The sequence below is a fragment of the Mesoplodon densirostris genome, chromosome 1 (assembly GCF_025265405.1).
Source record: "Mesoplodon densirostris isolate mMesDen1 chromosome 1, mMesDen1 primary haplotype, whole genome shotgun sequence".
NCBI classification, from domain to species: Eukaryota; Metazoa; Chordata; class Mammalia; order Artiodactyla; family Ziphiidae; genus Mesoplodon; species Mesoplodon densirostris.
The window spans coordinates 153,295,523-153,319,383 of NC_082661.1; the positions used below are offsets into that span (position 1 = coordinate 153,295,523).

Consider the following 23,861-nt stretch of genomic DNA (forward strand, 5'->3'; position numbering starts at 1 on the left):
GTTCCCACATCCCTTCCCTCTTGCGTCTCCCTCCCTCCCACCGTCCCTATCCCACCCCTCCAGGCGGTCACAAAGCACCGAGCTGATCTCCCTGTGCTATGCAGCTGCTTCCCACTATCTATCCTACCACATGCTTTTAAATCCCTAAATAGTATTTCAGAGTACAGACACTTAAAAATTGTATTCAGGGCTTCCCTGGTGGCACAGTGGTTAAGAATCCGCCTGCCAATGCAGGGGACACGGGTACAAGCCCTGGTCCAGGAAGATCCCACATGCTGCGGAGCAACTAAGCCCGTCTGCCACAACTACTGAAGCCTGCGCACCTAGTGCCAAAAGAGAAGCCACTGCAAATGAGAGGCCCATGCACCGCAGCAAAGAGTAGCCCCCACTCTCCACAACTAGAGAAAGCCCATGAGCAGCAATAAAGACCCAAAACAGCCAAAAATAAAATAAATAAATTAAAAAAAAATTGTCTTCAATGTTTTAAATAACAACTAATACTAAAATTAATATGTACACATCTCCTTGGCCAAATGTACAAATATTTTCACATTTTAATTTTCTTATGTTCACATAAGCTTTCAACAAAATAGGTACTGTGTGTCATATTTCTCCCACCCTCCTCTCCCCCCACTCAATGGGCAAAATATTATACAATAGTAGTTATTAAATATTTACTGAGTATAAAAATTTAATTCAAGAGAATGACTGTTAGTACTAATAGCAAATGCCTGTATTCTTTCCTTACTTTTACAAAACGTTTTAATCCATTTGACAGTGAGTTACATGAGTTCTCAGGTTTAATTTTATTAAGATTGCTCTCCCTGCTTCTTACCATTTTATTATTATTTTTAACTTTGTCTTAAATATTCTTATTATACCTGTGTCTTTTATTGTAAGTTCTCCCAAATCTGTTCTTACATAACAGGAGTATAAATAAATAAATAAATACTAAAAAGGTTTTCTCCTAACAGGCCACATTCTTTAAAATGTGAAATAATATACAAGTAGAAATGTTGTGTTCTTAAAAACGCTTAGATTTGTAGTATTCAAAATCAAAATACTAGTCTAAGGTGAAAATCATTATAATTCATCAATCACATGTGACTATTTTATATCTTTATTCAAAACACTTAAATCCACTGGCTCTTACAGTTATAAGAACTCATATTCACAGACCAAATTTCTACCTAAGATAAGAATCTCTTCTACAATAGCCTCTGTGACTGATAATCTTACACTTCATATTTGATTATTAAACGTTTTTAAAGCGTAACAACCTGCTTTCAAATACTATGTCATATTTCTATGTACGTCATCATTCAAAAGTAAAACAACTTTCATTTTCTTCTACAACCCAACTATAGGAATCATTCCATTTTTAAATATGTCAACTTTTAGACTAAGGTCTCAAAAAAAATATTACTTTAATAAGAAAGAAGCTTTTACCCCTCACCTGATTACAAGTATCAGATAAAGAGTGTATAGCTTCTGAGAACATACTTGCTGAACCCGTATAAATCCAGGCAAGAAATTTGAAGAAACAGTTTAATCCATTGCTAGGAGAGAAAGAAAATAACTTAGCATAGGTTTAAATAAAAATTCCCATTAAAAGCTTACTTTACACACACACACACACACACACACACACACACACACACAATTCTGTTCAAAGTAAATTAGAAAGAATCCCTAGCCTTTAAGATTTACTATGTTTTAGGAAACAGGAGTACAAATTTGAAGAATACAGATTATGGTTTCATTAAATATTTAAATGAAAGAGGCATGATACGTGCCAGCAAATTACTTAAGTACGTTTTGAGAAGATGAGAAAAGAGGGTGTTCTACATATGAACAAAATGGAATCAGAAAGGAAATTATGTGTCTTATGTGCACTTGGTATTGTTCAGTAGGCCAGTGTCAAAGGGAAGACGTTGGTGAAGGTCGGTTTATTTAACTAGGCAGATGCCAGAGGTGAAGACAAAACTAGACCAAATAGTCTGTGTCATACGAGAAGGCCATACATGCTAAAATAAACATGGTTAGCTCTGAGGAAGCCAGCTGTACTCAGATTCCAACAGTAATAACTAGTATAATTTACATCAGGCACTATACTATAGTCACTTACCATGTTTTATTATAACTCTAATATACAAATGCTAACATTGTAGTAGTTACTACATCCTCATGCTAACATTGTAGTAGTTACTACATCCTCATTTTATAAATGAGGAAACTGTACATCCCCTTCCAGCTACCCTTTTCTCCTCTCCTCAATTTCAAATAATTTCTTGAAAGAATTATATCCACTCTTGCTGTCTCAGTTTTCCTCACTTTGCACTCAGTCTTCAATCCACTAAACAGTGGCTTCTGCCGCTAACACCTCATAAGATTGTTTTTAATCAATATATCAACTATTTATTGCTATTAAATTCCTGAAAACATTTTAATATTTTCCTTAATCTCACAGAAGCATTTGCCACTATTTTCTGAAAACACCATCTTCCTTGATTTCCACAATACTCCTGGTTTTCTTCCTATCTTTCTCTTTACTCTTCCTCAGTCTCTTCTGCAGGATCTTTTTCTTCTACCCGTTTCTTAAATGTTAGTGTTCTTCAAGGTTTTTTCTGAAGGGCTTTTCCTTCCTCATACACTACATACACATTCTCCAGGTGATCTTAACTACTCCTATGGCTTTAGTTATCATCTATATACTAATAACTCTTGACTCTATATCTCTAATCCAGATCTCCCTCCTGAGCTTCAGAGCCATATATACTAACAATAATAATTATTAAGTACATATTATGTAACAGGTACTATGCTAAGCAGTTAATATACATTACATACATTCCTCTAATGTAAAAAGCTTTCACTGTTAATCCTGTTTTATTAATGAAAAGAGTTAATTCTGCTGACCAACTCCCCTTGGGTGCCCTATAAATAACTCAAACTCAAAAAGGAACTCATTATTTCCTTTTCTCCCACCCTGCCCCCTCCTTCCAGCGTTCCTTCTCTCAGTGATGGTGCAATATCTATCCGATTGTCCAAACCAGAAACCTGGGCACCATCGTTAACCAGACCACCTAAATACTCTTTGAAACTAACCGTGACTCTCCATCCCTACTAACACTCTCTTTTCTGTATTATTACAAATGACTTCTTCTAGTCTAGTGTCCCCCCAATCCTTGAAGATAAGAATTATGTATTTTACCTTTACATTTCCAGACCATATCAAAATTCCTAACACATGTAACATATGTATTTTAGAAATAAAAGAACCAACTAATGAATTATGGAATTAATGCTCAAACATCCTAAATTAGATTATTCAGTAAAATAGATAAAAGGTAGGCAAAATAATAGGAATCAAGAAGAAAGAGGAGTACACACTGCTATATTTAAAATGAATAACCTACTGTATAGCACAGGGAACTCTGCTCAGTGTTATCTGGCAGCCTGGATGGGAGGGGAGTTTGGGGGGAGAATGGATACATGTATATGTATGACTGAGTCACTTTGCTGTGCACCTGAAACTATCACAACATTGTTAACTGCCTATACTCCAATATAAAATAAAAAGTTAAAAAAAAAAAGAAAGAGGAAAAAAGAAAGAGGCAAAAGCATTAATTATGTTCTACCAAGGTTAAGTGGGAGAAAAATAAAAGTGCACGTACTCTTCAGTAGTTATAACCCAGGTTGCTTTAGTTACTCTAAAAATAACCCTGGCCAATTCAACTTTTTAAAACAAACTTCTATAAATGCCAGTGAAAATGAGAGAAAAATTTTCAGATAGCACCTTTATCTTTATCTAGATACCAAGTAATAAATTTATACATTCAAGGATATATACATTAAAAATATTTCTATTTTAAAAGGCTTATATTTCAGTACTTACATGCAAATGGCAACCATCACCACCTTTCCTGGCCCCTTAAAAAAAACTGATGTCGTTCTAGAGCGTGGCTATAAGACAAAAACAAAAACAAAAAATCTCTAACATTTCCCAGAGAAGCATTGTGACGCTAATAAGTGACTCTTGACACACCAGAAAATACCTCCTTTATCAATGCCTCTAAACAACTAGATTTACTTATTTAATTCTTTTTCTCTAGAATTTCCTGTTTAAGATGTGAGAAGATGGAAATTGAAAGTACATGTGGGTCCTTCTGCAGAACCTTAATTGTTTATTTCCTTGTAATTCATTTCCTGCCTACTTCAGGAAAAATTCTGAGTTGGTTACATAAATACCAGAAGTAAAGTGATAAAAATGTATTGCACTGAAACACTCTAAAATTTTCCCATTTCTTGAGCAACTTCTTAACTTATAATAAAAGGAACAGCCAAAGCCAACAAGTTTGTTGCTCTAATTTAACTCATGACTGTTCTCTAAAGACCAAAGACATCAAGTGATAACAATGTGTTTAATTTCAAAACACACCAAAACAAAAGGAAATCAAACAAGAACATATTCAGGGAAAATATTTTTCTTCAGTCAAATGTTCTTCTGCTATTCCTTGAATTTATACTTTCTGTGTTTCTCCTCCTGCTCTTTTCTCTCCTTGGAATGCTATCATCTTCCACCGCAACCTGGGCAAGCTTTACTAATCTTCTTGTATATCCGGCCAAGTGTCACCTTTCTACGTAAAGCCTTCCTTGGTCCCCCACAGAGAATACTCACTCTGCTACACATTTACTATTGTACTTTACTTTTCTATTGAAGCATGTCATATATTCTGCCTTATGTAATTTATTCAAGAAATATTTATTGTACGAGTACTATATGCCTGGCACAGTTCTAGATGCTGGGACACAACAGTAAACAAAACAGAGTCCCTGCCTTCATAGATCTCACTGCCTAGTATGGGAAGATAGAGAATAAGTCCGTCATATCTGATAGTGATAAATATAATAAAGAAACTAAAACAGAGACTGAGAGAATAGTGTTGGGGGGATATGATGGAGAGGGTTATTTTAGTTAGAACAGTGAGGGAAAGAAGTTCAGTGATGAGAAGGAGGCAACCATGAAAAATCTGGAAGAAAAATGGTTGAGGCAGAGTATACAACACACTCAATGATTCTCAAACAGAAGTAAGTTTCGTATGAAGAATGGACAAAAACAAGGCTGGTGACTTCCTTGTTTGCACAGTGGTTAAGATTCTGCCTGCCAATTCAGGGGACAAGGGTTCGAGTCCTGATCCAGGAAGATCCCACGTGCCACGGAACAACTAGCCCATGCGCCACAACTACTGAGCCTGCGCTCTAGAGCCCACGAACCACAACTACTGACCCCATGTGCCGCAACTACTGAAGCCCGCATACTGCCCATGCTCCACAACAAGAGAAGCCACTGCAATGAGAAGCCCATGCACCAAAACGAAGAGTAGCCCCCAAAACTAAAGCAACAAGGACCCAATGCAGCCATAAATAAATAAATTAATTAAATTAAAAATAAATATTTTTTAAAAATTTTAAAATTAAAAATAGAACTACCATATACCCAGCAATCCCACTCCTGGGCATAAACCCAGAGAGAACCATAATTCAAAAAGATACATGCACCCCAGTGTTCATTGCAGCGCTATTTACAATAGCCAGGACATGGAAGCAACCTAAACATCTATCAACAGAGGAATGTATAAAAAAAGATGTGGAATATATATAGAATGGAATATTACTCAGCCATAAAAAGGAATGAAATCGTGCCATTTGCAGAGACGTGGGTGGGCCCAGAAACTGTCATACAGGGTGAAGTCAGAAAGAGAAAAACAAATATTGTATAGTATCGCTTATATGTGGAATCTAGGAAAATGATACAGATGAACTTATTTGTAAAGCAAAAATAGAGACACAGATGTAGAGAACAAACGTATGGACGCCAAGCAGGGAAGGGGGGGGTGGGATGAATTGGAAGATTGTGATTGACATATATACACTACTATGTATAAAATATCAATAGATAACTAGTGAGAACCTACTATATAGCACAGAGAACTCTACTCAGTGCACTGTGGTGACCTAAATGGGAAGGAAATCCAAGAAAGAGGGGATATATGTCTACGTATAGCTGATTCACTTTGCTGTACAGCAGAAACTAACACAACACTGTAAAGCAACTATACTCCAACAAAAATTAGTTGAAAAAAAAAAAAAGTAAGATTTGGGGCTGGTCATCAGAGGAACCAACCATGTAATTAGAGGGTTATAACTTTCCAACCTCCAGTGCTGAGAAGGAGGCTGGAGATTGAGTTCAGCCTCCAATGGCTAGTGGTTTAATCAGTCATGCTTATGTAATGAAGCCTCCATAAAACCCTGAAAGGAGGGGGTTTGGTGAATGTGTGGAGGTTCAGGGAGAGTGGCTGCCCAGAGAGCATGGAAGTTCTGAGCCCCTTCCCACATACCTTGCCTCCTGCACCTCTTCTATCTGGCTGTTCCTGAACTATACATCCTTTAATAATAAACAGGCAATCTAGTTTAAAAAAAAATAAAATAAAGAAGTGGGACAGTAAAGGTAAACTTTCTATACTGGTCCCAATATTAATTTCCTTCTGATAGGAAGGAAAACAGTTATTCTGGCACACTTGTCAATAAAGTAGTAAGTCTGCTAATAGAAAGATAAGGTACTTCTATTAGATTAGATCTATTTTTTCAATGAAATATAAAACAAGGTCATCAGCTGAAGAGGGAAAGTGAGTCTGCAGGAAGTTTGGGAAGAGAGGAAAAGGTATGCAATAAGTATCTCACAGAATGGGAGAGTGAACATACTACGGAAGTTTAGTAAGACTGACAAATATTGAGTGTCCATTGATTTTGTACACTCATATAATAAAGAAAAAAAATCATCAAAATGGCTGTGCACTTTTCTCCTCTAAGGGCTGAGCTTCTTGGGTACAAGCAGAGGATTAGCACTTTGAATGCTAAACAAGGTTAAGAGTAGAAGGAAAAAGAATAAAGGAAATTAAAGGTGTATACAAGAGCTAAATCTTGCTAAAAATCTAACAAAATAAATCATCTATATCTATATGCTTATGTGTATAACAGTTATGAATTTAAAAAGAACTTATGTCCCAATTTTTTTAATTTTAAGAAAAACAGACAGAAGCAAAGAGACTGTAATTCAGTAAATTACAATCTACTTAAGAAAATCTTAGTATAGGATCACAGACATGTTAGATTTTCACCATGGACTGATACTAGGATTTTCTGTGCAACACATACACACATAACATTAACCGAAAGATATCCTTACCTTGGTATTTCCCAGAAACTCTCTATATTCTCTCAATATTTTTTGGTTTCTAAATAACCCTATAAGAAAAGAATTACACAATACATTTAGGTCATACATATTCTTATCAGTCACATTTTAGATTAACACAATTATTCTAAGACTACATTAAATCATCTTCTACTAGCTACCAACAAAAATATGTTATTAGAAGAAATCTGAATTTGCAACTTGATTAAGAAATAGGCAAAGGATTTGAATACTTTTCTCCAAAGATGATATACAGATGGCCAACAGGCATATGAAAAGATGCTCGTATCACTAATCATCAGAGAAATGCAAATCAAAACCACAACGAAGTATCACTTCACACCCATCAGAATGGCTACTATCAAAACAAAAACAAAAACAAAAACAAAAACAAAAACAACGGAAAATAACAAGTATAGGGACTTCCCTGGTGGTCCAGTGGTTAAGACTCCACACTCCCAATGCAGGGAGCACAGGTTTGATCACTGGTCAGGGAACTAAGATCCCGCACGCCACAGAGCACAGCCAAAAAAACAATAATAATAGTAACAAGTATAGGCAAGGATGTAGAGAAATTGGAAATCTTGAGTATGTTGGTAGGATTATAAAATATTGCAACTGCCATGGAAAACATGGAGGTTCCTCAAAACAATTAAAAACTACCATATGATCTAGCAATCCCACTTCTGGGTATATATGCAAAAAAAATGAAAGCACAGTCTCAAAGAGGTATTTTCACACCCAAATTCACAGCAGCACACAGTAGCACCATTCACAATGGGCAAGAAGTGAAAGCAACCAAAACATCCATGGATGAATAAATGGATAAACAAAATGTGGTATATGCATACAATGGAATATTATTTAGACTTCAGGAGAAAGGAAATCCTGTCACATGCATGAACCTTGAGGACATTATGCTAAGTGAAATAACTTAGTCAAAAAGACAAATACTGTATGATTCCGTTTATGTGAGGTATCTACAGTAGTCAAATTCATAGAAGTAGAAAAAAGAATAGTAGTTACTAGGGGCTCAAGGGAGAGGGAGAAGGGAATTGTTTAACATGTATAGTTGCAGTTTTGCAAGATGAAAAAGGTTCCAGAAGAACATTTTCTGGAAATGTTTCATAACAATGTGAATATACTTAGCACTTCTGAACTGTACACATAAAAACAGTTAAAATGATAAATTGTATGTTGTATTTTTGTAATGAGATAAAGGCAGTCTGCTAAGATTCTCTTCTCAGTATTAACTAAAAAATACAAGAACCAATTCTTCATTGTTAGCTCAAAGTTTAAAAATACAGGAAAAAATATTTTTCTATTACCGTGCTTTCTCAAATTCTGTACTTTAAATATTTCCTTTAATATATGTACAAGGATATTCATGGTTACCATTATTTTACTAGCAAAATACTGGAAATGACCTCGGAGGAAATAACTGAATAAACAATGGTGTACCCCCCAAACTGGAGTATTATAAAAGAAATGAAGAAATATCTCTATTTCCTGCTATGGAATATTCTCCAGGACATATTATCAAGTAAAAAAAAAAAAAAAAAACAAGCACAGAAAGTATGCATAGTATGCCTTATTTATGAAAAGGGGAGTCTAAATTACCAGTATGTATGCTATTTTATTGCATTTTTTTTTGTTGTTGTTGTTGTTGTTGTTGTACGCGGGCCTCTCACTGCTGTGGCCTCTCCCGTTGCGGAGCACAGGCTCCGGACACACAGGCTCCGCGGCCATGGCTCGCGGGCCCAGCCGCTCCGCGGCATGTGGGATCTTCTGGGATCGGGGCACGAACCCGTGTCCCCTGCATCGGCAGGCGGACTCTCAACCACTGCGCCACCAGGGAAGCCCTTTATTGCATTTTTTAAAATTTATTTTTAATTATTTATTTTTGGCTGTGTTGGGTCTTCGTTCCTCTGCGAGGGCTTTCTCTAGTCGTGGCAAGCGGGGGCCACTCTTCATCGCAGCGCGCGGGCCTCTCACTATCGCGGCCTCTCTTGTTGCAGAGCACAGGCTCCAGACGCGCAGGCTCAGTAGTTGTGGCTCACGAGCCCAGTTGCTCCGTGGCATGTGGGATCTTCCCAGACCAGGGCTCGAACCCGTATCCCCTGCATTGGCAGGCAGATTCTCAACCACTGCGCCACCAGGGAAGCCCTTGCATTTTTTTAAATGGAAAAAATAACCCCCAAACTAAATTTTTTAAAATTATTTTATTTTATTTATTTTCGGCTGTGTTGGGTCTTTGTTGATGTGCATGGGCTTTCTAGTTGCAGCGAGCGGGGGCTACTCTTCGTTGTGGTGCACAGGCTTCTCACTGTGGTGGCTTCTCTTGTTGTGGAGCACACACTATAGACGCGCGGGCTTCAGTAGCTGTGGCTCGCAGGCTCTAGAGCGCAGGCTCAGTAGCTGTGGTGCATGGGCTTAGTTGCTGTGTGGCATGTGGGATCTTCCCAGACCAGGGCTCGAACCCGTGTCCCCTGCATTGGCAGGTGGATTCTTAACCACTGCACCACCAGGAAAGACCCCAAACTAATTTTTTAAACAGTTACCTATGTTAGAGAGAGGGAGTAGGGTAGAGAAGACAGACATGGGAGCTAAACTTCTCTGAAGTGTTTTGTCTGGTAAAGGTCACTTTGGAATCGTGTAAACATTTTACAAAATTCTAAAATAAAAATAATTTCTCAACATCTAAAGCAAAATGAAACAAATAAAGCTGATTTTACATCTGTTAGATGGTTTATGCATACAAAGAGAAATTATAAGTGACTTTAAAGCGTAGACATTTGACTATATATCCCTAGTGGGATATATAATAATGACAGAAAGAAAAACAGAAATCTTAAAACACCTTGACAGCAATATCGATCCTGTTAGTTTGAAACTACACTGTATTCTCTCTGTGTGTATACACATATAGGAACAAACCAAAAATGTAATTAATTATGTTAATGAATTAAGAAATAAGATTTTCAGTGTAAGAGATACAAAAAGAAAAGAAACAACGTTTATCAGAAAAACCTACGTATTTTTTCTTAAGAAACAAAAAGTATTTCCTAGCTCTATCCACTGAAAAGACCTTAAAAATACCTCAACCTGTTAAGAATGAGTATCCCTAATGCCCACAGGTCTCTCAATTTTATTTCCTATTAAAAGGAAAGGGTCTCCTATTAGAAATGGCTGATTCTCAATCTGGGGCAGGAATATAACTAAATAAACCTGAAACATCTTATTGTACCTAAAAGCAAGGATGCTACAACAGTACCTAGATTATGACAAAAGTACTTCGGAGCCAATCTGAGATGTTTCCACCGGCCAAAGTGAAGTTGAGCACCACGACTTTGCCTACTTTGTTCTTTTCTTCCTTTCATGTCTTCTTCACGTTCTTCCCGATCTCCTGATCTCCTTCCTACCCACTGCTGTCCCTCTTGACGCTGAACACCCACACACTCAAAAAACTCTCCCAACCCCTTTTCTTCCTGTGCTACTGACAACTGTCTCATAATTTCCACCTAGAAATTTCATCAACTCATGAGGAGAAGGAAATATTGTCACCTTTAAGCCTTGGTCCTATGCAGAACTTAGAAATATAGTTAAAGAAGTCAGAATCCTCCTAAATAGAGCCTGACCAAAAAAAAAAAAGTCTAATTTTTGCAGACACTAGCACGTCTATCTCTGCTTTAATCCTGTCACATTACCGTTCGGTTCCATAGAGTAACAGAACTGTAACTGTAGTACAAGTATCTAATTCCCCAATGGATTATGCCCTACTCGAAGATTTCATCATATCCTATATTAGCACCTGTACTGCCTATAAAAAAACCCAATGGAAGCCAGTAACTGAATAGTGATACCACAATTCTGGGGCTCCCTGACCCTCACACATATTTCTTTCATCAAAAGTAAACATTTCATGGAATTCTGTGGTGCTCCAGTGGTTAGGACTCTGCACTTCCACTACAGAGGGCACGGGTTCAATCCCTGGTCATGGAACTAAGATCCCACAAGCCGTGCAGTTCAGCCAAAAAAAAAAAAAAAAAAAAAAAAAAGGTAAACATTTCAGCTACAGGAGAGGGTGTGGAGAAAAGGGAACCCTCTCGCACTGTTGGTGGGAATGTAAATTGATACAACCACTATGGAGAACAGTATGGAGGTTCCTTAAAAAATAAAAATAGGGCTTCCCTGGTGGCGCAGTGGTTGAGAGTCTGCATGCTGATGCAGGGGACACGGGTTCGTGGCCTGGTCCGGGAAGATCCCACATGCCGCGAAGCTGCTGGGCCCGTGAGCCATGGCCGCTAAGCCTGCGTGTCTGGAGCCTGTGCTCCGCAACGGGAGAGGCCACAACAGTGAGAGGCTCGCATACTGCAAAGAAAAAAAAAAAAAACTAAAAACAGAATTACCATATGACCCAGCAATCCAACTCCTGGCCAGTTACGAGAAAACCATAACTCAAAAACACACATGCAGGCTTCCCTGGTGGCGCACTGGTTAAGAATCCGCCTGCCAATGCAGGGGACATGGGTTCAAACCCTGGTCCAGGAAGATCCCACATGCCATGGAGCAACTGAGCCCATGTGCCACAACTACGGAGCCTGTGCTCTAGAGCCCGCAAGCCACAACTACTGAGCCTGCGTGCCTAGAGCCTGTGCTCAGCAACAAGAGAAGCCACTGCAGTGAGAAGCCCATGCACCACAACCAAGACCCAAAGGAGCCAAAAACAAATAAATAAAATAAATAAATTTATTAAAAAAAAAAAAAGACACATGCACCCCAATGTTCATTGCAGCACTATTTACAATAGCCAGGTCATGGAAACAACCTAAATGCTCATTGACAGACGAACAGATAAAGAAGATATGGTACATATGTACAATGGAATATTACTCAGCCATAAAAAGGAACAAAACTAGGTCATTTGTAGAGATGTGAATGGACCTAGAGACTGTCATACAGAGTGAAGGAAGTCAGAAAGAGAAAAACAAATATTGTATATGAATGCATATATGTAGAATCTAGAAAAATGGTACAGATGAACCTGTTTGCAAGGCAGAAATAGAGACACACATAGAGAACAAATGTATGGACACCAAGCGGGGAAAGGAGGGATGGTATGAATTGGGAGATTGGGACTGACATATATACACTAATATGTATAAAATAACTAATGAGGACCTGCTGTATAGCACAGGGAACTCTACTTCACTTTGCTGTACAGGAGAAACTAACACAACATTGTAAAACAACTATAAGCCAATTAAAAAAAAAAAAACATTTCAGCTACAGACTCAACACATCCCTATCAAAACACCAAGGACGTTTTTCACAGAAATAGAACCAAAAAATTCTAAAAGTTTTATGAAACCACAAAAGACCCCAAATAGCCAAAGCAATACTGAGAGAAAAGAATAAAGCTGGAGGTATCATATGCCCTGATTTCAAACTAAATTACAAAGCCATAGTGATCAAAACAGCATGGTATTGGCAAAAAAACAGAGACATACATCAGTGGAACAGAATTTAGAGCCCAGAAAGAGACCCACACATATATGGACAATTAATTTATGACAAAGGAGCAAATATCATACAGTGGAAGAAGGACAGTCTCTTCAACTCATCAGTTGGGAAAATTGGGACAATGGGACAGTTACATGCAAAAAGATGAAACTAGGCCATTATCTCACACCTTAAACAAAAATCAACACAGAACGGATTAAAGACCTCAATGTAAGGCTTGAAACCATAAAACTCCTGGAAGAAAACATAAGCAGTACACTCTGACATCGGTCTTCACTCTATCTTTCTAGCTATATATCCTCAGGTAAGGGAAACAAAAGCAAAAATAAACAAACAGGACTACAACAAACTAAAAAGCTCCTGCACAGCAAAAAAAACCATCAACAAAATGAAAAGACAACCAACCTAATGAATGGGAAAAGAAATAAAATATCTGATAAGGGGTTAATATCCAAAAAATATAGACAACCCAATTAAACAACAACAACAACAAAAAAAACCAATTAAAAAATTCAGGGGAGCTGAATAGGCATTTTTCCAAAGACATTTTTTCATACAGATGGCCAATAGAATATGAAAAGATGTTCAACATCACTAATTATTAGGGAAATGCAAATCAAAACACAATGAGACATCACCTCACGCCTGTTCGAATGGCTAGTATCAAAAAGGCAAGAAAAAACAAGTGTTGGTGAGGATGTGGAGAAAAGGAAAACTATATGCACTGTTGATGGGAATGCAAATTAGTGCAGCCTACTAAGGAGAACAGTATGGAGATTCCTCAGAAGATTAAGAATAAAATTACCATATGATCCAGCTATCCCATTTTTAGGTATTTAATCCAAAGAATATGAAAACACTAATTAGAAAAGATATACGCACCTCTATATTCATTGTAGCATTTATTTTCAATAGCCAAGATATGGAAACAACCTAAGCGCCCAACAACAGATGAATGGATAAAGATGTGGTATTTTTACTCAATGGAATACTACTCAGTCATAAAAAAGGTGAACTCTTGCCATCTGCTAAGTGAGACAAGTCAGATGGAGAGATATAAATACCATATGATTTCACTCATGTGGAATATAAAAAACAAACAAACAAACAAATGAAATAAATGAACAACCCAAAGGAAACCAAAAATGTAGGTAAAGAAAACAGTAGTGGTTACTTGAGGGTGAAACGGGTAAAATGGATCAACTGTACAGTAACAGACGGAAACTAAATTTTTGGTGGTGATCACACTGTAGGGTAAACAGAAGTAGAAATATAATGTTGTACACATGAAATATATGTTATAAACCAATGTAACCTCACTGAAAAACAAATTAAAAAAAAAGAAACTAGGGCTTCCCTGGTGGCAGTGGTTGAGAGTCCGCCTGCCGATGCAGGGGACACGGACAGGTTCGTGCCCTGGTCCGGGAAGATCCCACATGCCGCGGAGCAGCTGGGCCCGTGAGCCATGGCCGCTGAGCCTGTGCTTCCAGAGCCTGTGCTCCGCAACGGGAGAGGCCACAACAGTGAGAGGCCCACGTACCGCAAAAAAAGAAAAAAAAGAAAAAAGCTATAGAGGAGAAAACAAATAATACTGTTTTTATAAAATAATTGAATCCCAAAATGAAAACTGGTATTTGCTAGAAGCAACAAAACCAAAGCCAAGAGGTGGGCAACCACTAGGGAGGGCATAGTTATCATAGGCACAGGTCTTACTTACAAGTTGCTTTTCAGTTAACCTAGCTGTAAATTTAATATACTTACTTTCTCTATATTCTATTTCTGCTTCCTTACGAAGTTTTTTCTCTCTGGCAAGAGCTTCAGGGCTTCCCCAAACTTCCAAAGATCTGTGTACACACAACCACCAATAATGACAATTTTAATGACTTTATTATAATCATATTTAAATCTAGATAACTAAAACTATATGAGAATTTAACAACAAAGCATAAGGTCCTTTAGGAAAAATATAAAGCACTTAAATTTTTCTAAATTAAATCTAAACAATAAGAGTAAATTCAACAGCAAATTTTCTCATAAATTATGACTTTTTTGCTAACTAGTACATACTAGTAACTCTCAGATAAATTTAGAAATGTAAAAATATTCTGCTTTTAAAACATGTCATTTTAAAAATTCTGAGTCTGTCTAAAATACATTTTTATTAATCCCAAATTCAGCTTGTATTTTTATTCTAAAAGAACTATATTCTTACTTTGCCTCCACATCTGATCTCAAGTAAACAGTGAAGGACTCGGTATCTTCATGAGGACTTCGTCGTCTGATTTTTCGAAGTTGTTCTAGATCACTGAAGAAAGAAACATGTTGAATTTATTCAGACAAGGTTCATGTGGTTCATGTACTTAAAAGGATTACGGGCAGATAAAAGCCACTACACTGATCCTCAATTTAATAGCTAAATCTGTACAGCCTGTAAAAAGCAGTTTAAAGATGACATTTTGTACACAAAAGTGACTTAGAGACAGTTGAAACACCAAGAATTATTCTTGATGCTCAATATAGATACCATAACATAATATGTAGAGAGTCAATTCCTTTATTAGTGCTTGCATTTTATCTGCTAGGGACACACCATTGCAATGTCTGATGTATGAAGAAAGAAAGTGAAAAGTGGAAAGAACATGCATTAGAGTATTATCCCTCTATTTAAGAATTTAAATTTAAAATTTACAGTCATTTGTTTATATCCAGATTAATACTAAGTGGTAATATCATTCATAGATACCAAGTTATAAAGAATATGTGTCAATTTCATGCTATTTAATTATTTTCCTTTCTCTTAAATTCTGAAAGGTTTATACATTCATCAAGTCCCTGCTAAATAGTCATACTAAATTTGATCATTGGTCTTCCTAAGGAAAGTTTGTAATAGCAACGAAAAGACCTATAAATAAAAATCTGGGGCGTTTCTTGGTGGCCTAATGGTTAGGATTCCAGGCTCTCACTGCCATGGCCTGGGTTCAATCCCCAGTCAGGGATAAGATCCTGCAAGCTGTGTGGCGCAGTCAAAAAATAAATAAATAAAAAGTAAAAATAAAATAAAGTAAGTTCAACAATCAACCATCACACATCAATAAAAAAAGTCTGGACCAAGTAACAAAAGATATATATTCTGGTTCCCTCTCTGTCACTGACTCACTAAATAAGCTACGTCATCACTCTTTATTATGTTCCCTGGTCTATAATGTGGAGATAGCAATACTTAACCTACTTAACTCACAAAATTGTTGTATGTGAAACAGAATATAGTTTTATATCATTATTATAATTGGTTGTTGTTTCAATAGTTATGCAAGTTATAAAACTGATTACAGGAATCCTTATTTCTTGATATTATACCATAGACGATACGACCATGGGCTGGGGGTGGGGTGGGGTGGGGGAGGCTAGATCATCTGATGTGGAAATTGCCAAGAAATCTTGTACATAAATATGGTTCTTCTAGGTAAACACACAAAAGAGGGGGAAAAGTTTAAATTTGTGTAAAATACCTCACTAAATCTCTTTAATTACAAGAAAATTAATAACAAGATACCAGAAAGAAGGAAAATAATTTATACTCAACATGAATCACAGCTGGAGTGTGAACATAAACATAATAAAATTGCTTTACCAAAAAACCCAAAATTTTAAAGTTATACAAATATGCAAATAATCTCATTGATAATTTTGCTACATATTAACATAACAATAAAACTCCTAAGGTTCTTGTGTGACACAAAGATATTGAAGAACCTTCCTTTTTGAGTTAAAGGAACCAAGAAACACTGGAACTGCTCATGCTGGAGCAGCCTTCAGTTTAGTAAGCTAAAAATTGTAACTTTTTTTTTTTTTTTTTTTTGCGGTACGCGGGCCTCTCACTGTTGTGGCCTCTCCCGTTGCGGAGCACAGGCTCCGGACGCGCAGGCTCAGCGGCCACAGCTCACGAGCCCAGCCGCTCCGCGGCATGTGGCATCTTCCCAGACCAGGGCACAAACCCGTGTCCCCTGCATCGGCAGGCGGATTCTCAACCACTGCGCCACCAGGGAAGCCCTGTAACATTTTTTTAACTGAATAAAAATACTTCTTCAATTTAGGAAGGAGCCATGGTAAAGTTTCCACATGGATGTTAGCGGGTAACAAATTCTAGGAAATAACTGGTTATTTAGATTAGATAGAGCAAACTACCCAATTTTTAAAAAATTACTGTACCTGGATTTGAGGCAGAACTCATTCATTGCTCTGACTCCAGTGATGAAATTATTCTGAGTGTACTTTGGTCCATATTCCCTCTTTTTAAGGACTGCTTTGACTAAAACCAAAAATATAGGAAAACATACTAAATATAAATATGCACATTGGAAGACACATTTGAAGATGAACATATGCTGAGTTTTAAGTGGATTCACTAATGAATTCCACAGAAAACTGTTTTTCCTAATGCACTGAACGGCGTCAGAAAAAAAAAAGTTTACTCCAAGTACAGAATAGGACAGAATTACACTTGTAACCACCCAGCTTTATCTCTATAGTGCATTAGTAACTGATGACAAAATGTCAACCCTTTGTCTAAAGGATACCTTGTATAGGTATTACTGGTCTGTTTAAATCGTACTAGTACAATTTAAATTGCTTAGGGCCTAAATGAAAATGAACTGAAGTTTCAATAAAAAATTAGACGCTGGGGCTTCCCTGGTGGCGCAGTGGTTGACAGTCCGCCTGCCGATGCGGGGGACGCGGGTTCGTGCCCTGGTACGGGAGGATCCCGCGTGCCGCAGAGCGGCTGGGCCCGTGAGCCATGGCCGCTGAGCCTGCGCGTCCGGAGCCTGTGCTCCGCAACAGGAGAGGCCACAACAGTGAGAGGCCCGCATACCGCAAAAAAAAAAAAAAAAAAAAATTAGACGCTGGTTTGGTGTTTTACAAACACTGGTAAAACCAGCATTTTATAAAAAATGAAAATAGAAAGTAATCAAAGAGTACTGCACATAATGAAGAATAAGCACTTTTTGTGAAAACTTTTCAGTTACATATAATAATCTATATATATACTAGATCATTAGTATTTCTTAAGTGGGTTGCAGTCAAAAAAGTCTGAAAGTCACTGGGCAATTTCACATAATGTAACAAAGATGAAGTAACTATAAGGAACATTTTTATCAGTTAAAAATTATAGGAAGTTAATTATAGACTATAGGTAAAATACTGCCTTCTAAATTCTTCCTATTATCAAGTATCAACCTGTTCATAAAAAAGCCAGAGACATCAATAATAAAATAAAATACCAATTTGGCATCAATTATAGTCTATGAATTAAAAATTACAGTCAACATTGTTCTGTTCATTTTTATAAAGTGAGACTTTTGGTCACAAAACACAGATAAATAACATAAGCAAATCTCTGAAAATTGTCACCTAGTCACTTCATATTCTATTCTAATGTCTAGTAACTATTTAGTTTTCTATTGTACTTACAAGTTGAAAGAATAAATTAAGACGAAAATTATCCATCACTACAGTAGGTAAAAAGAATCTTAAAATAACACACGAACTATTAAAATCAAATGCACAAATAATAGTTAACAAGAACATTTCAAAAATAAAGTTCAATATAAAAACCAAAACCTTATTTGAAAAAAAGTATATAAAGAAGTTCAGGTTTCTTTTTGCATGAGTTTCTCTAAACTACCTTACTCTAAAAATCCTAAAATTCTAAATCCAAATAAACTTCTCTGGATCAGAGAGGAGAATTACATCGTTCTTCAAAAAGATTAGGGTTTTTTTTACCTTACTTTTAAATAATTTCTTCAAAGTAGCTAGAAATCCCTGCTGGCCTTCCGAGCCCAGATTACTGATGATAAGCAACATTAAGTATTCTTAATTGTGACTGTACACTATCATCTCCAAAGTTATCCTAGAAAAGAAGTCCCATTTTTAGCATGATCTTATAGGGAGGAAACTAAGGCTCAGAGAAATAAAGTAAACTGCCCAAAGCCATACAGCTAGTATGTCCTGAAGTTACAAATTGAATCCACTTTTGTCTGACGCCAAAGCCATGGTACTCCTAATCACAGAATTAGTACCTCCATGAAACATGCTACTTTGGAGATGGGAGCCATAGGGCGTTATAAAGAAGAGAGCTGCAAACAAGAATACCTTCATCACTCAATCACTCCCAGAAAAGGAAATCAGACAAGAATCTCCAAACTCTACCTGGATTTGAACAAGCTGTAGGTGTTGGCCTCTTGTTCTTTATTAATCACATTACTTTTCTAAAAATGATAAAGCAATTGATGATTTTTATTTGCCATTACTCCTTTCTTTGGGCTTTTGAAAAAAGAACTTGCATAAAATTTACGACTAAAATGCAAAGTAAACTTAAGTAGAAAATTAGTTTATAAATAGAATAAATCCTTATGGTCAATATATTTAAAGAAAAATGAATATACCCTTATAACTATAAAGAGCTCTATATAAACTAACTTTACATATTTAATTCAAAACACCATTATAATAAAAAATAGAATAAAATATATTTACCTCGTACTTGGAGAGGTTCTTGCTTAATAAGTGGAGCTTTCAGTTCTGCACCAATATTCTCTGCTGTAAAGTTCATTTTTAAAAAGTTATATTAAGCAGTTGTTTTCATACAAACCTATAAACTTAATTAATATTAGCTGACAATCTGGCAATGTATAAAAAAGATAATATTATCATAGACCAAGTTGCATTTATCCTAGGAATGAAAGAGTAGCTAAACATTAGAAAAGCTATTAATTCCCCCCATTAACAGACTGAAGGAGAAAAACTATAGAATCATTTCAGGAGCTAAACAAAGAGCATTTAATAAAATTCAGCACCCATGCAAGTTTCAAACCTTTTTCAGAAAATTAGGGCAAAAACGAATTTCCTTAAAGGGTAAAGCAAACCTATAACAAACATTGCATTCAATGGTGAAAATTTAGATGCATCACTTTAAAACAAGGGCACATGCTGTCGATTCTTCCACTCAAAACTGTTCTATAGATACTATTCAATGAAGAAAGGATGACGATTAAGTGGTTATTGGAACAACTGTACAACTCCCTCCCCTCCAAAAAATTTAATGAAAGAAAACTGGAATCTACCTCACACCATAAACAACCAATTCCAGGTAAATTAATGACTTAAATAGGAGAAGATATATCCAGCAAATATAATCAACAAAGGATAACTATCAAGAATATTTAAGAATTCCTCCCTATTAACAAAAAGACAACCCATTAGAAAAAATCAGGGCAGAAGACAAGAACAAACTTGCACAGGAAAGGAAATACAAATAACCAATAAACATATGAAGAGATGATAGCCTCAGGCTTCCCTGGTGGCACAGTGGTTGAGAGTCCGCCTGCAGATGCAGGGGACACGGGTTCGTGCCCCGGTCCGGGAAGATCCCACATGCCGCGGAGCGGCTGGGCCCGTGAGCCATGGCCGCTGAGCCTGCGCGTCCGGAGCCTGTGCTCCGCAACGGAAGAGGCCACAACAGTGAGAGGCCCGTGTACCGCAAAAAAAAAAAAAAAGAATCCGCCTGCCAATGCAGGGGACACGGGTTCGAGCCCTGGTCCGGGAAGATCCCACATGCCGCGGAGCAACTAAACCCGTGCACCACAACTACTGAGCCTGCACTCTAGAGCCCATGAGCCACAACTACTGAGCCCGTGTGCCACAACTACTGAAGCCCGCACGCCTAGAGTCCGTGCTCCGCAACAAGAGAAGTCACTGCAATGAGAAGCCCACATACCACAACAAAGAGTAGCTCCCGCTCGCCACAACTAGAGAAAGCCCACATGCAGCGACGAATACCCAACACAGCCAAATAAACAATAAATAAATAAAGAAAATAAAAAGTTTTTTTAAAAAAAGAATGCAAGGTTCTCAGGTTAGGTGGTAAATTCCCAGGCGTTGATTTTATTATGCTTTCTAACTTACATATACATAGCATGTATTCTTTTATATGTATCAAATATTTTGTAATAAAAATCTCACCCTTAAAACCTTTTCTCTTATATTTATATCTTCATTCAATAATATAACATTTTGGAGCTTATTAACAATAGCTAACATTTACTAAGTATTTACCATGTGCCACATACAGTACACTATGTGTTTTACATGCATTATTTCATTTAATTCTCACAAAACTGCTCTGAGGTAAGTACTATTATTATCTTCATCTTATTCAGGAAGTTTTGGAACTTCCCTCAAAGTCACACAGCTAGTATTTTAAATATGGAAGCACAGTCAGGATTGAAACCCAAGTCATTTCGATTAGTCTCCTCTCTTAACCACTTTCCTACATTACCTCTATGTTTAAAATAATAATTGATTTATAAGTAGATATTTGTGTATTTTTGGGAAAAGAGGATAGAAGTGAAAACTGGATCAGCAACATGAAGATCACTGGCAACCTTCTGACAACAGCAGTTTCAGCAGGAAGAGTAGGGACGGAGCAACAGGTTGAGGTGAGAATGGGAGATGAGGAAGTGAAAACAATATCTGGACTTTCAGTAAGAGCTGGAAAACAGAATGGAATCAAGGAAATATTGATTTTATTTTATATAGAGGTGGAAATGATGAAATAAATGCAAATGAACCATTTCTACATATTTAGAATATGAGTATATATAAATGATAGGCAACACCATGAAACCTGACTACTTGGTTACCTGATTTAGACTTCTGCCACCTTATTGTCTGACTTCGGTTTACCATCCTTTTTTTCCTTTGCTTTTATTTTTCTTTTGCCTTTCCTGCCATCTGTTAGATTTATAAAGTTTTCTATATCCTCCTCTCACCCCACGCCCATGCTGGTTTCAAATTTATAAGATTATAGTTCTATTGTTTTCATGATTCCATTTAGAAATTTAACATACATACTTTCCTATAAATCTTTCTAACCATCTGTTAAGTTATTCCCCATCTCTACCTTCCTCTGAACAAGAAAAAAAACCTTTAACCACTGAAAACTTCTTCTATCTTATTACTCTTGACTAAAATTGTAGCATTTAATATAAAATGTTTATTATTTTTACTATCAATAATTAACATTCCAACACATTTTATCCACTTCTTGCTTTTCACTGTCCCTTTTATATCCTAACGCTTCTTTCCCTGAGTTTACTCTACATCTTACAGAAATACATATTTGAATAGTTTTTTTTAATGTGGGTAGGTTAGTAGTAAATGATAGTCATCTTTATATATGTGAAATGTTTTTATTTTTCCTTCCCTATAGAATGATTATTTAGACAAGTATAAACTTCTAGGGTAACATTTATTTTTCCTCTTACCCTTTCATGGCTATTACTCCAAATCACTCCTCCCTTATTTTCTGCATATTGTTGTAGATAAAAAGTCTACTTCAAGAGAGCAACAATTGTACTGATAGCAGGCTGACTTTCTCTTTGGAAACTTTTAAGTTGGGTTGTTTCTTGTTTCAGTTTTGAAATCTATGGGTTTCTTTTCATTTACCCTGTTTAGTACTAAAAGTGTATTTTTGATCTGAAGATCCTTGTTTTTCTCAAATTCTGAAAAATTCTCATCCATTATCTCTTTATATATAATTCCTCCACCATTTCTCTATTTTCTCTCTCTCTCTCTGAAATACCCATTAAATATAGGCTAGAGCTTCATGCCTTTTTAAAGCTCTTTCATTTTCCTGGAAAATCTTTTTGCTTTCCTATGCTCATTCAGGGTAAATTTCAATTTACTAATTCTCTACTTGACTATGGCTATTTAATCTATTAAATTCTTACTTTAGTGATTACACTTTCATTTGTAAGTTCTATAGTTGACTCTTTCCCAAATTTCCTTGTTCTGCTTTTATTTCTGCCAGTTTGTGTTTCAAAATATGAGTACTTCATTTATTCTTTTGAGGATATTAAACTTATTTAAAGCAATTCAGGGGACTTCCCTGGTGGTGCAGTGGTTAAGAATCCGCCTGCCGATACAAGGGACATGGGTTTGAGCCCTGGTCTGGGAAGATCCCATATGCCGCGGAGCAACTAAGCCCGTGCGTCACAACTACTGAGCCTTCGCTCTAGAGGCCCGCAAGCCACAACTACTGAGCTCGCGAGCCACAACTACTGAAGCCCGTGTGCCTAGAGCCCCTGCTCCACAACAAGAGAAGCCACCACAATAAAAAGTCCGGGCACCGCAATGAAGACTAGCCCCCTCTAGCCACAACTAGAGAAAGCCCGCACACAGCAACAAAGACCCAACACAGCCAAAAATAAATTAATTAACAAAAATAAATAAATAAAGCAATTCAGCTGTTATTTTAACATCATCTGGAGTTAATTCATATTTGATTGTTGATTTTGCTGGCTTTCTTAGCACTAGGATTTACTGAGATATAACTGACATATAATGTTTTATAAGTTTAAGGTATATAACATATTGATTCGATTCATTTATATATTGCAATATGATCCTTCGTGCACTTTTAAATTTTAGAATTTGCAAACTTATTCTGAATAGGATATATCCTTTCACTCTCCTCCTCATGCTCTAGTGCCCAGAACTCAATCTGACCCTTCTGTCCTGAACCAGACCTCACACTGCCGGTTTGAAATTCCGACCCCTCAGTTCAGTCTCCAAACCAGCAAACAGCAGGTTTTAGTTCACGTTCTTCCTCTTGCCTCCCTACCCAACAGCCTCCTACAAGACAGAACCTCAGGTAACAAACAGAAGAGGCTAGCTTCAGCCTCCTGTTTGAGGGTGGGTGGCTAAGTTCATGCAGTGAGTCTGACTCCAATACCCGGGTATGCATGGAGCATTTATAGATCCATTACCCCAAATGAGCCAAACTCCTGGCTGCCAGTGCCTGCTTACAAACCCAGAGCCTGGCATGTTCTGTTCCACTTCTTGGACATAACATACCTTTTTTTGAGTCCAGCTACTCCTTTAGTTTTCTCTTTGTATATTTTGTCTATCACTCCAATAAGTGAGAAGCAGAACAGTTACCTCAGAGCATCCATTCAACAAGGTTATTGCTATCTTGATCAGAATTTCTCCCTATCCACTGATTTCCCTTCTTTTAATGCTC

The 23,861-nt window shown here is 36.9% G+C and overlaps 1 protein-coding gene across 4 annotated transcripts in view; it reads right to left on the bottom strand.

Annotated features, from left to right (window-relative positions):
* The window catches only part of SLC30A9 (solute carrier family 30 member 9), a 73,857-nt gene that overhangs the window by 34,448 nt on the left and 15,548 nt on the right, over positions 1–23,861 (bottom strand). For 3 of the 4 annotated variants that reach the window (XR_009533592.1, XM_060110592.1, XM_060110582.1), the window contains exons 3-9: positions 19,316–19,378; positions 16,991–17,090; positions 14,994–15,086; positions 14,543–14,625; positions 7,250–7,308; positions 3,899–3,966; positions 1,457–1,559 (exon numbers count right to left, since the gene is read on the bottom strand). Coding sequence is in view for 3 of the 4 variants with exons in the window: in XM_060110592.1 (XP_059966575.1) it covers positions 1,457–1,559; positions 3,899–3,966; positions 7,250–7,308; positions 14,543–14,625; positions 14,994–15,086; positions 16,991–17,090; positions 19,316–19,378 (569 nt within the window). In the remaining variant the exon portion in view is untranslated. The remainder of the gene's footprint in view (positions 1–1,456; positions 1,560–3,898; positions 3,967–7,249; positions 7,309–14,542; positions 14,626–14,993; positions 15,087–16,990; positions 17,091–19,315; positions 19,379–23,861) is intronic. The other variant, XM_060110598.1, reaches the window with a different exon arrangement.